The sequence below is a fragment of the Henckelia pumila genome, unplaced genomic scaffold (genome assembly GCF_033568475.1).
Source record: "Henckelia pumila isolate YLH828 unplaced genomic scaffold, ASM3356847v2 CTG_461:::fragment_3, whole genome shotgun sequence".
NCBI classification, from domain to species: Eukaryota; Viridiplantae; Streptophyta; class Magnoliopsida; order Lamiales; family Gesneriaceae; genus Henckelia; species Henckelia pumila.
Window position 1 is genome coordinate 3690696 of NW_027331831.1, and position 12507 is coordinate 3703202.

Sequence of the window (12507 nt, forward strand, 5' to 3'; positions counted from 1 at the left end):
TTTTTTGATGTGGTGCTGACGTGGCACCAATTCAATGCTGATGTGCAGCTGACGTGTACAATGTCACGTCATCACTTTCGAAGAAAAAGGACCAAAATTGCCAAAAATCGAAACATACATGACTAAAATTGAAATGTGAAAACATAAAAGACCAAAATCGCAAAGTGACAAACATACATGACTAAATTTGTAATTTTCCTGGATTTTAAATTCTCAATTAAATTGGTAAGCCTGTGTTTTGGGGTAAAATATTTAGCTACGTTAACATTTTCTTTTATTATAGTTTTGTATAGATAATTCAAAATGGTATTTTTTTTTTTTTTGAAAACATTCAAAACAGTATCTTAAACGTACATTTTAAATCAGAAGTTTTTGAATAATTAGATTTTAAATCATTTTTCACATTCAAATACATTCATCCAAAAATCTCAACGAAGTAAGTTGTATTCATCATATCGCACGTACAAATTATTACTACGTCTGAATTTGTTTGCATGATAAATTCCACAAATCGAACCATTTTTGAAATGATTTGAAATTGCTTCTAATTACATGTCATCTATTATTCAGTAATTATTTTATAATATTTTGAGATTGAATTATTTCAAATCCATACATTTTAGATTTAGATAATCAATTTTATCGTTTTCAACCAAAAAAATAAAATAAAATCAATTAAAGATTTAAATTCATCTATCATCAACTTAATTAAGTTATTATTCTACAAATCAGTTTATCAAAAGCCAAAACACAATTAAAAGAAAATCCACCAGAATTGAATTCGAAGTACTCCAACGTTCACTTGCTGAAAACGAAAAAAGAAAACAAAAAAAACAAAGAACTTCAGCAGTTATCTCCATTAACATACGGTGCTGCACAAGTGTGGTCTGTGGTCAGTAAAAATTCTCAACACTTGGCTTCAAATTCTATATAAAGCATAGAGCAAACAAGAGTTCTACACATATGTTTGATCTCAACAACATAAGTATACATCATGACAGAATCTTCAGCTCGGTTTGCTGTTATCAACTAAAATCCTTGCTCAAACAGAACTAGAGAAGATAATGTAAATTTAACATAAAATGGACTTAAAATCAGCTATCAAAGAAGCATACATGTATATGCATCATTTTTGGGCCGACACGCTGCGATGCGTGGAGAGTTCTGTAAGCCTGTCTCGAGGAGCACCTGTCAAAAGTTTTGAATGTTCAAACAGATAATGAATAAAAGTTGAACTTAACTCGACGCCTGAATATGACTTCACTAGTCAGAATAAACATGACGAGTTCATTTGTGAAGAATATAGAGGCTAAAGAAGTGAAGTTGATGGAGTCATGGTACATGCGGCCAAGGAAGTTGCCAAGCTAGTGAATTGTATACAAGAATATTTTGAAGTTCGTACAATAACTTTTAATAGTACAGATTCCTCTCAATTGCGCCCCTCATTGAACAAACAATGGCTAGAAGGGGGGAATCAGGAATGGGATAGAATACTCATGCAGTAAACTATTGTTTTTAGAAGTAACTAACACCACCCATCATCACAATTACTGAATAGGCGTTTCAATGCTTTTAATACAGAACTCCAAAACGATCATTTGAATATAAGGTACAACAGCCAAATTACCGATGGAAGTCGAAATGCAGACAGACAAGTGGGATTTCGAATGTTGGTTCAATCTTTGCACCCCAATAAATATAAAAAAAATTAGTTTAGGTTTTTGCAGTCGTGGAAGTATAATCTTCAAACTCATTGTAAAGAAAGAGTTGTGAGAACTTATATTGCATCCACCATTGTTATGGAGTCATTTTATGAATTTTAAGACTTGTTATAATCAATATATATTATACAAGACAATCAAAGAATATTTTTTCCCATCAATTTTTCCTGTTTCAGCAGCAGGGACAACTAACATCTTATTGCATTCTTTTATTTACTACTTCAGAGAATCGGAGTACATTTGTACACAGTACTACACACAACTTTATGCATGTAAAGTTGTTGATTTACCTTGTCTTGAAATCAGGTGAATGCGAGATCGTGGTCCGTCGAACATCCAGCTATCTTCGTCCAGGGACTTGACCTCTTTATTGAGCTTTGCCATTAAATCAGACTTTAGAACTGAAAAAAAAAAAAGGAAAACTCTTTCACTTCTTTTGCGTTATCATACCATACATTTAAGAAATAGGCATTTAGACAAACCAATTATTGGTGACCGTCCATCAATGTGTTGTTTTTTCGCTAAAATACCCCTCCATCTGGTAATCAGTAATTGATATGGAACATTAATTTAAATGATCTACACCATATCACCATCTTTTCCCTCCCTCTGGTAATATGTTGTGGCAGATCAAGTCTGTATTAGTATTCTAATCTCATCATGTATTTTTATATCATAACATACTCCTTGATTTATAATGATACAAAACACTAAATTGGAAATTTTAAGAAAATAATTTCTTATCCACAAACTAAATCATGCACACGTCACATGTCCGCAATTCCGCCAACACTAAAGATTAAGTAGCAGGACAAAAAAAGATCGAAATCACTAATTGTTTTCCACCATCATAAACCTAAAAAATATGCATTGACCAAGGCAAAGCGTTGTAATGCCAAAGCGGCTATCATAGTTGAAAAGAGACATATTTCATACAAAGTATCCCACTAGACTCACATGCCAAGGTCTACACAGTAAGCATTAGTCAGCAGCTCTTACAATCTGTCTAATGAACCAAATGGTTTATTTCTTGCATTTTAATCACTATGCCACAATAAGTTATTGATAACCCAAACAATCACAATGACACAAAGTCACAAAAAAAAAAAGAAGGGTCAAGGGTGTTTACATTAAAAAAAAATTCTAAAAATTTCCTTGGCATTTGAAGGTTAAAACTTGAACCTATTCCAAAATGCTTCCAATGCATTTTCGAGGATTAAACGCTTTAAATTTGCTTCGACAACCAAATGTTGATCCATTGTGACAGCCATGTTTTGAAGTTTCCAGCTAAAAAACTAAGCCTCAAATTCTATTGTTTTGTGATGAAGAATATCAAAAACGAAGTAACCAAAAAAAAAAAAAAAGTACTACTACCGAGAAAATGAATAATATACCGCTACCAGTGGTACTAGAACCATCGAGTCGAAGATTCAGTAATTTTTTTTAAAATGAAAAAAAAAAAACAAATTAATGTGGTGGAAGAAGAATAGAGATGGAGACCTCGAAGAGCCTCATCCTTGCGATCCTGAATCGAAATCAAATCGGTGGGAAAGTGAAAGTCTTCTCCCAACGCCACCCCAACCGACGAAGATGATAACGCCATCACTGCCGCGGACCTCGCCGGAGATGACGTCACCGAACTTCCACTGCTCATTTTGATCTCACCACGCTCCTGCCCTTCGTTTTATTCGGGTCGGGTCGCACAGCACGGGAACTACAATAGTTCCGAATTTTTTACCAACTACAATAAAAAAAACCACATTTATATTTATTTTTTGGGTATTTGGGATCAGTACCTAATATCAAGTGTAAATTAAGAATCAATCCATGTATCATGAATTTTTGTTTGAACTCCCTGATCTCACTTTTTTTCATGGATAAAAAATAGTACAAAAAGTTCAATATACGGTATTAATATACAATATTTGAGTACTAATAGTTTCAAATCTAGTACAAAAATTTAAGATTTTGAGTATAACATTTGAATTACTTTATTACTACCAAAACTTATTATGCATACATATTTATTTACAAAATATTTATATTAAAATATTTGTTCGATCATTTTTTTTTACATATATTAGTATTTTGAAAATCACAAAAATCAACAATTTTTTTGGTATTAATTTAAAATATTTGAGTACAAAAACATTTAATTTACGTATTGATTTATATATTTTTTACATTAATTATTTCAAATTGAATACAAAATCATGACACAAAAATTGATTTGTGGGCCCAATGAATAGAAACAAACTTTTAATTGATCAGGAAATGCAGAAAAAGAAAAAACCTGACGAAGACTGAATCATAAGAAATCATGTGATAGGGGATTTTTTAACAATTATTGTTTTTTATATTAAAATATTACTTTTTTAATAAAATATTACGTTTTATTTTATATTTATAAATATAAACAGACCAACTCATTTCATTTTCATATAACCACATCACAAAGGATATACTTTTCAAAATATTTTGCATTAAAAGTAAAAACAATTTGGATTATTTTGTCTTAAAAGTAAAAACTATTTGGTTTCAAAAATAATAATAATAATAATAATAATAATAATAAATAAATAAATAAAACCATTTGGAGCCGAAGGAAGCATTCCCCAAGAATTTAAACTTACATGAACATCACCTTCTCATGTTTACAAAAGCGTTTCGTGAATTATTCATCCTCGATTATCCAATTTCACTTCCTACTAAGAACAAAGCTCTATGCATGAGCCATATATATATATAGATGAAAAAAGCCATATTTCACACAAATTTAAAATAGATGGATTATATCTATGTATACATTAATCGCACACCACCATGAAAACCGATACATAAATGAAATAATTTACAAGACAAAACAAGCCAAGCGAATACCAATTTCCGATTCAACCATAAGTTTGTTATAGATGACAGCTCAAGAACCACTACACTTGAAATAGCCACATATGACTTAAATTTGTGTTAAAAGAGTAGTTAACCCACAAACACAACTCGTGCTCTTGCGCCATCTTTCTTTCTTAATTCTGCCCACGTAAACCCGGACTAGGCTGCGAGTACTACAATCACAATGAGAAGCACAATGCCAAAAATCACGAGCAACAAGCAAGTCTGCAAAAACAACAAAATTATAAGTCTCGGCCATTCATCAATGTTCTACTTCTCATAAGACGGTTAAATATGACCGTGATATCACTCTTAACATGACAACCGATTTAAACAATGCTCCCTTGATACTAAAGCAACTCATATGACTTGGAGTAAAATAAAACATAAGCAAGCAACTGAGGTAATGCCAGCGTTACACTCACTGCCTTCCGTCAGAAAATCTAATCCAACATTTGACTTCTAGTTTCACATCAATAGCAAAAGAAAGTGCAAATATGAAATTCAGAAATTGAAATCATAAAGTTAGTCATCCCCACAAATAAAGCTTGATACTTCTACAAACGGGTTAAGAGTTTGATTATCCAAAAAGATTAAAGAATAACTTAAATGGTGCAAAATTTGGATTAATGTTCTGAAAATTATATTTTCATATTTCAGTGGCAACAGAAGAAACAAAGAGTTTTTCCAACAGGTATAATTTTAAAATTATATCCCAAGTTTTCATACGATTGCAATAAAATAGCAATAGTTTTGGATGCAACAAAGAATGCAACACGGAACTTCAGTCCAAGCTTGTTGAACTCACCAAAGATGAATTTGACCTCTGGGTCTTGGCTGCTTTGACAAGTTGGGATTTTCCCTGAGAGGTTGCAGCATGAGAACCCTCAATGTTGGAGCCAATATCATCTAAGGATGTATAACAGATTATAAGTTAAATTTCTTCGATGAAATGTGTAGTCTTAATAATATCTAACACAGCGTAAGCCCTTACCAATCATAACTCCTTGCTCATGAACAAGCACAGCAAGGTCTTTGAAAATTTCATTTACTTCACCAATTTGTTGTTGTATTTCCTGTATACCCTGTTCTCTTTCATCTATGATGGCCTCGTTGAATGCGATCTCATTGTCCAGCAGTAAAATATCTTGTCTGCAGCAAAGTAATTTGGAAACTAAGTATGTCAGTTTACAAATTTTACAACATTATGCACTATATTAATAAAAAATTTCCCAAAAATAAGAAATTCTGTTGTCGATTACATTGTTATGGGCATCATAAGATGCACATAAATACAAAGGGGAACCATTCCTGGCATATGAAGGCATCACAGAATGTTAAATACACCATTTTAAATGTCAATAATTCTGTCGGCAGATACAACCAACCGACTACACTTACAAACACACAAAAGAAAGAAAAGAAAATAGGCACAAAGATAAGAAGGTTGCAAGGATTGTTTTTTAGCTTTAGAAATGGTAATGAGTAATGACAAATTGAGATATGGTTTTGCGTTTGGATAGACTAGTGGAAAAAATCCGCTATTCCAATTCTTAAATGAAGAAGCTGAAGCAAAAGTTTTATAATCATATTCCCTGCTTAAAAGCAATATTTTCTGGCTTTCGGCTTCTATCAGGAGTACATTTTTGTAAAAGCTTCTGCATCCACACACTTGTTTTAAATGCCAATAACATAATTCGGAATTTGAATAGTAGTTTATGGTACACAACTACTTAATTTTTTAGAGGTGAAAACTCTGTTTATGAAAAAGACAAAGAAGCAGAACCATATACCTTTTAGATTCAACAAGAAGAGCTCGCTGTTCCGGACTCTTATCTGAACTTGCATCAATTTCACCAGCCGTGTAGCTGCAGAAGGTAAAAGTTTCAACTCATAAGTCATGGCCGAACAACAGAAAATGACAAATAACAGCATATAAATGATTCCTCAGAAGAATAGGGATAAGGGGCTAATAATCACCAAAATTTTAAATAAGAATCCAACAACTTGGCTAACTGATAGTAGCATATACAGTTAATACTTATTAAATTTTCTAAAATGCTGAAAACAAAGCACGCATCGCTGAGCTACTAACTTCACCATAGAGCATCATGTCCCTCTATCGTTAATTACCTAGAAGGAAGCACTGCATGACTGGCAAAAGGAGTATATGCTGTCTCCCTCTCAGCAGCAAGCCGTTGTGCCTTCTGAAATTCTTTTAATACAGCTTGAAAATCTTTAGCAAGTTTTGCATCTGTAATTTTCTTGCTAGCCTGAAGAAAACAGAATGCAATCGTTATCACCCTAACAGAGAGTGGGGGCTAATCAATGGTTCAGCAAACAAGGTTGTTCAGAAAATTTATAAAATAAGATAATAAATTGCAAAATTTGATTTATCAAGGGAGAGAATTTATGACACGAAAATACTTGGGAGGGTAGGGTACTAAGATAGAATCAAGAATACTGATTTAGATCAAAATGAATAATACAATTAGGCATGTTTGGCCTTGATTTAAATTAATGTATCTTTCCCTCAACATTAATTGGCATTCAGCCAGACCACTTGTAAATGAGAATTTTAACTTACAATTAGCACGTATGCTTTGTATAATTCATTACTTGTTTAACTTATCTATTTGCCCATAGTATTTGTTGATGATTTTAGAAGATGATACAAGTATAACTAATCACATACTGAGAAAAAGATTCAGGGTGATGAGCTCACTGATGAGACAGACTTAAAATGTTGATATTTATCAGTTCAAACACTTTGAACAACTGGACAATTAGATAATTAATTAGTTCATTTGGCATTTTTTGAATTTTGAAAGCAACACCCAAAAATTCTGGCAATCCAATCATGACAGATGTCAGGCTGGACGATACAGAGAGAAATGAACTTCGAAAAAAGCACAAAACAGCTAAGCAAGAAAGAAAACTTACACTGACTTCCACACGATGGTCATTTTCACTTGCTAGCTTAAGCTTATCTGAAGTATCCTTCACTAACTGACCTATGTGTAGGCGGGTTTTATGCCTGCAATTGAACAAAACAAGCATAAAACTCCAGTAAGTAGATTTCAAAGCAAAAAATGTAGAATTCACATAACTACTAGAAAATCACCAATACTCTCAAAAGTATTCAGTATCTCAGTTTGAGCAAACATGTCTATGCGGTGTTCATTAACAAAATATTAGTATACTTGTAAACGAATATAAGCAGCTTTCAATATCAGTGCTGACAACAGTTAACTTGTTTATAATCAAGTCATACGCCGATCAGACAAATCAGCAGAATTTCCAGATAATCAGCTCACGAATGTATATATATAAAAGTATACGATCAGAAACCCAACATCAAACAAAACATCAGAATTGGAATTATTCGCAAACGAGGAGAATACGTTAAAAAAATCCCAAACAAAAGTCCACCTCATGCTTCAAAATAAACACAACAATTTGTTGATAAGGAATTTATTGGATAAAAAAATGGACTAACAGCTTTTCACGGAGCTCGGGCGTGTCCTTGGCAGTACCGAGGGTGTTGACGAGGCGTTGGAAGGTGGAGACAGCGGTGTTGATCTGGAATATTCCAGAAGCAACGGCCTGCGTCGGATCCTGCTTCCCATTCACGATACCCCTCCTCGTCGACCCCAGCCCCCTGCCCGATTCGAGATCCTGAAAACTCATCCCTTCCAAACTATTTTTTTCTTCCGGAAACCCTAAAATCAAAAACCCACAAACCGAATTGAGGAGAGGGGAGGGGAAGAGTCGAGAATGGAAGAAAGGGAAAAAGAAATCTCGAATCCGGCGAACCAACAACGTTGATGCAAGGCGAGGAATTGAAGGGAAATAGATCGAAATTCAAGGGGGATGGAATGTGGTTGACGATGGAGAGAAAAGGATCAAATTTTGGTTTAAATTTAAATTTATTTTTATTTTTTTGTTGAAGGAGTCAATCAATGAACCAAAATATTCAAAGTAAAATAAAAATAAAAGAGGCTGTGATGTGCTATGCGTTGGCAATTGGAAGAAACACGAAGTGGCGTGGCTGCCAGCCGGCGGGCGGGCCCACTCGCCAAAAAGGGCCACATCACATGCGCATTGAAAACATATATTTTTTCATTTTTAATAATAAGGTTTTTGTATTTCAACATCGATTGGAAAAATATTTTAAAATTATTGTTTTGATCCCCAGGTTTTATATATGGTTACGAAGATGACCCCAAATTCAACCTTTAAAAGAAAAAATATGGCCCAAATTAGTGGTCACAACTTTTCAATATTTTTGCAAGAAACACGATAGTGTTTTGTTATAATTGAGTTTCCACGTTCCTTGGGCTTCCTCCAGCGTCCAAGCGTGGGCCAATTTATGATACTTCAAAACTTGACATGATACGATGCGAATAACTCATAATACATCGTACGTGTTAACATCTTTTACTATTTACTAAATTTGAGTACCTTATAAAAATTATTGGTGTTTTGGTTTGTTTTTCAAATGCCCAAAAATATCTGCCCCTATACACCCACGTTCCTTTTCAACTACTTTATCTCATTAGAATTCCTGCCACAATTTTGAAACTATCTCAAAACCCAACATGCTAATTTGCATTTCATTTCAACTTTTCCACCTCCCACATCCTCTACGTTTGAGGAAAAAAAAAGTATAATGTTTGTTCGTTACACATGCATTATGTGTGCCCCTACTGCTAGTGTATAGAATATTTAATCATTTTCCTGCATACTTTTTTAGCATATTAGTTGATGTTATCACGTGTTAGTATTACCGGATATCTTTGGGAAAAATCGGTGTTCTAAAAGGCTTGATTAAGCTTCGCTTAAGTTTGAAACTTTCCTAAAACGCTTCGTTTTGGCCAAAAGCGGTAAAAACAAATTGTAAAGTTGTCATTTAGGTTTCTTAAAATATTTTCATGAATCCTACTCCGTATTTTGTGATGCGGCCATTCAATACTAGAGGCGACTAAAAAACAAAGGAAATTTTCCGTAGTTGTTGATATTTTAAAAATAATAAGCTTTAGGATTATTTGTTGGAATATGATTTTCTTGTTGCATCGGTAATGAAGGAGTCAGGATTTCAGTTCCACCCGAGCTAAAATTTTTTAGCGAAAAATCCAAAAATCATAGAAGCTGAAGCTTGAAAACATCGATTTTTGTAGAAAAACAATAAAATTTTCCATTAAAAAACCAGAAAAAATACCTCAAAATTAATTACAAAAAGATTAAATATTTCTCAGTGTATATACAAATTTCATCATTTTTTTGTCGATATACCTTGTAAAAGTGGGACATTATAATGTCAGAGAACTTTAAAAGATAGAGAGTGAAGAATATCGCACTAAGACAAGGGCAGACATGAAAACAACTCTTTTTTTTTTACTAGTTTTGAGAACTAAAAAGCGGACTACTTAATTTTTTTAATTGAGCTACTCGGACTAGTATAACATTAGCCTCAAAAATAACACATAAAATTTCTATTTAAAATTTTTGGGCCACATAAAATTTTTTAAAAAAATTGGCCCACCCGGGCCTGCCTCCGCCCTACTTGCATGAATTGTATCTATTTTATAATAGTTGAGAGAAACATAGTAACTGCTATCCTGAGAACATCAACTTTTGTCCGATTTTACCCTCTCATCCTCTTTCTATCCACTATCCCACTAAACTTACCACTCACCTACCCACAAAAAAAATTCATATAAAAATAAATTTTATTTTACACACGCATGTGCGTGTGCATTTTTTACTAGTTGTATAAGAATTTATCGGGATGTGTATTTCGTATGGTGTATTGTTTAGCTCTTATTTAACTATTTTTATGTGTAGGGCATGTCATGCACAAATCATTCCAAAGTATGATGAAAAAACGTGCAAATCTAACTTTTGACAGGATGTTGTGAGTTTCAATTCTGTCGTTCGTTATAACTTCGTCAGAATGCAATTAACATAAATTTAACCAATGTAACTAAATAACGTGATAAATTAATTCTTCAAATGATATAAATACACGATTATATAACTAAAAATTGAAAATAACATTTTCGAAAAAGTCGAAATACGAAATATGAAAACTATATGAACTAGATAAAATGCTAAAAATAGAAAGATATAATTGTAACTAAAAAACTAGGGTATTATAAATTGCATAGATTTTATCCGTTTGATTTTTGATGATGATTTGTTGATTAATGATTTGTTGATTGCTTATATCCATTTAAATGTTGGTTCCCCGATTTAGTCCCTACAGTAACCGCTTGTCTCCACTAACTAACTGCAGCTAAACCAACTAACTGCATTTAGAGGTATTCACGGATCGATTAACCGTTCGAATTGAAATCGAAAATTCGTTTTGAACCGAAAATCGAACCGTTAATGCAGTTTGGTTTTTCGAATTTTCGGTTTTTCCTACTGGTTAATCGAATTGAACCGAAAATCGATTTTTTTCATTCTTATTTTAATAACTTTTTTCATTTTTTAAATCATTTGTTGTATCAATAAAATAAATAATAAAAATATAAAATAATTAAAAATTTTGAATTTCGGTTAAACCGAATTGAAAAATCGAAAAATTTTGGTTTTTAACCTAACCAAACAGAACCGTTCAATTCGATTCGATTTTCGGTACGAATTTTTTGTTCGATTTTCGGTACGGATTTCGAACGATCGAATTTTCGGTTCGGTCAAAATACACACCCCTAACTGCAGCACTACAACAACTCCACTAATTCGCAACTACTTTAAATGAGTTCATCTCCACACTTCTTATTTTCTCTTGGGTGGTGAAGTGTATTGCTCAGCAGCACTTCTTTTGTTAAAATTAATCAAATGACGATTATCGTCTAATTGATAGTTTTCATTAAATCCTCCAGCATCATTCAACTCGTGAACATCACCAAATTCCTTCTCATCAGATACTTTCACAATGTAACTCTCACTCAGTACGATCTTGTCCATTTCCTTCGTCGTGTATCTCACACTGCTTAGCATAACTTTGTTCATCTCTTTCATGCATTCCATGTCATTCATCATCATTGAATTCATCTGTTCCATTTCCTTTGTGGCAACAATGTCAAGATGTGCGGAATGGACTACCAATGTTTAAAAGAAATTTTCAAATTCACACGTACTTGTACATTATCTTCAACATTTTTCATAAATTTAGTGCACAATTCTTTCAAATAGTCAACCATGTTCTTTGATTTCTTGAGTAGAAGAGGGCCAAGAAACCCCACATCTCGTATCTAGGAGCATAATCATATGAACCAGAAAAATTATAAATATCATATTCTCGATATTCCCATGGGACTGAAACATAATAATCGATTTTGAAATATTATAATATGTATTTACTTCATACATCCAACTATCTCTTAAATGCATTTTCTTCTAATTTTTCACAATATTGTTGGAAATATGTAATCGTTACCATCCAACCTGACTCACCAGATGTACCATTTGTTTGGCTCGTATTTTTGCGTGCGGATGCAGCATGGCAACATGTGATGAAAAAGTGCAAATATCAGATTTTAAATTGGACGTTGTGAGTCCCGATTCGTTCGTCTATTGTAACCTTTTCGAATTTAGATATAATTAAGTGAAGTTTGACCAATGTAATTAAATAACATGAAAAAATTTATTCAAATGATATGAATACACGATATATGACTAAAAATTGAAAACAACATTTCTACAACGAAAGAAAAGTCGAAACATAAAATCTGAAAGGCGGAGGAACTAAATGAAATGCTGAAAATGGAACTAGAAAGATAGAACTAGGACTGAAAAATTAAAACTGTAAATTGCAGATGGTTGATCTGTTTGAGTGTTGACGGTGAGTTGTTGATTGTGTATGTACATTTAAACTCTGGTTCCCCAA

The 12507-nt window shown here is 32.9% G+C and overlaps 2 protein-coding genes across 4 annotated transcripts; both read right to left on the minus strand.

Annotated features, from left to right (window-relative positions):
- Window positions 1-712: 712 nt before the first annotated feature.
- Window positions 713-3434, minus strand: LOC140872236 (protein SAMBA). 3 transcript variants are annotated; one of them, XM_073275045.1, is made up of 4 exons: window positions 3222-3434; window positions 2012-2122; window positions 1116-1188; window positions 713-805 (listed from the first exon to the last, which is right to left on the minus strand). In XM_073275045.1, the coding sequence occupies exons 1-3, from the start codon at window positions 3373-3375 to the stop codon at window positions 1127-1129; spliced, it is 327 nt and encodes a 108-aa protein (XP_073131146.1). In that variant the 5' UTR covers window positions 3376-3434; the 3' UTR covers window positions 713-805; window positions 1116-1126. The 3 variants fall into 3 exon arrangements, with proteins under 3 accessions (XP_073131146.1, XP_073131147.1, XP_073131145.1); XM_073275046.1 differs by lacking the exon at window positions 713-805 and adding an exon at window positions 848-872; XM_073275044.1 differs by lacking the exon at window positions 713-805 and having other exon boundaries at window positions 904-1188.
- A 1033-nt stretch (window positions 3435-4467) lies between these two features.
- LOC140871592 (syntaxin-22-like) lies at window positions 4468-8575 on the minus strand. The gene is made up of 7 exons (XM_073274172.1): window positions 8110-8575; window positions 7554-7647; window positions 6744-6883; window positions 6404-6478; window positions 5605-5762; window positions 5419-5519; window positions 4468-4835 (listed from the first exon to the last, which is right to left on the minus strand). The coding sequence occupies exons 1-7, from the start codon at window positions 8298-8300 to the stop codon at window positions 4770-4772; spliced, it is 825 nt and encodes a 274-aa protein (XP_073130273.1). The 5' UTR covers window positions 8301-8575; the 3' UTR covers window positions 4468-4769.
- Window positions 8576-12507: the final 3932 nt, after the last annotated feature.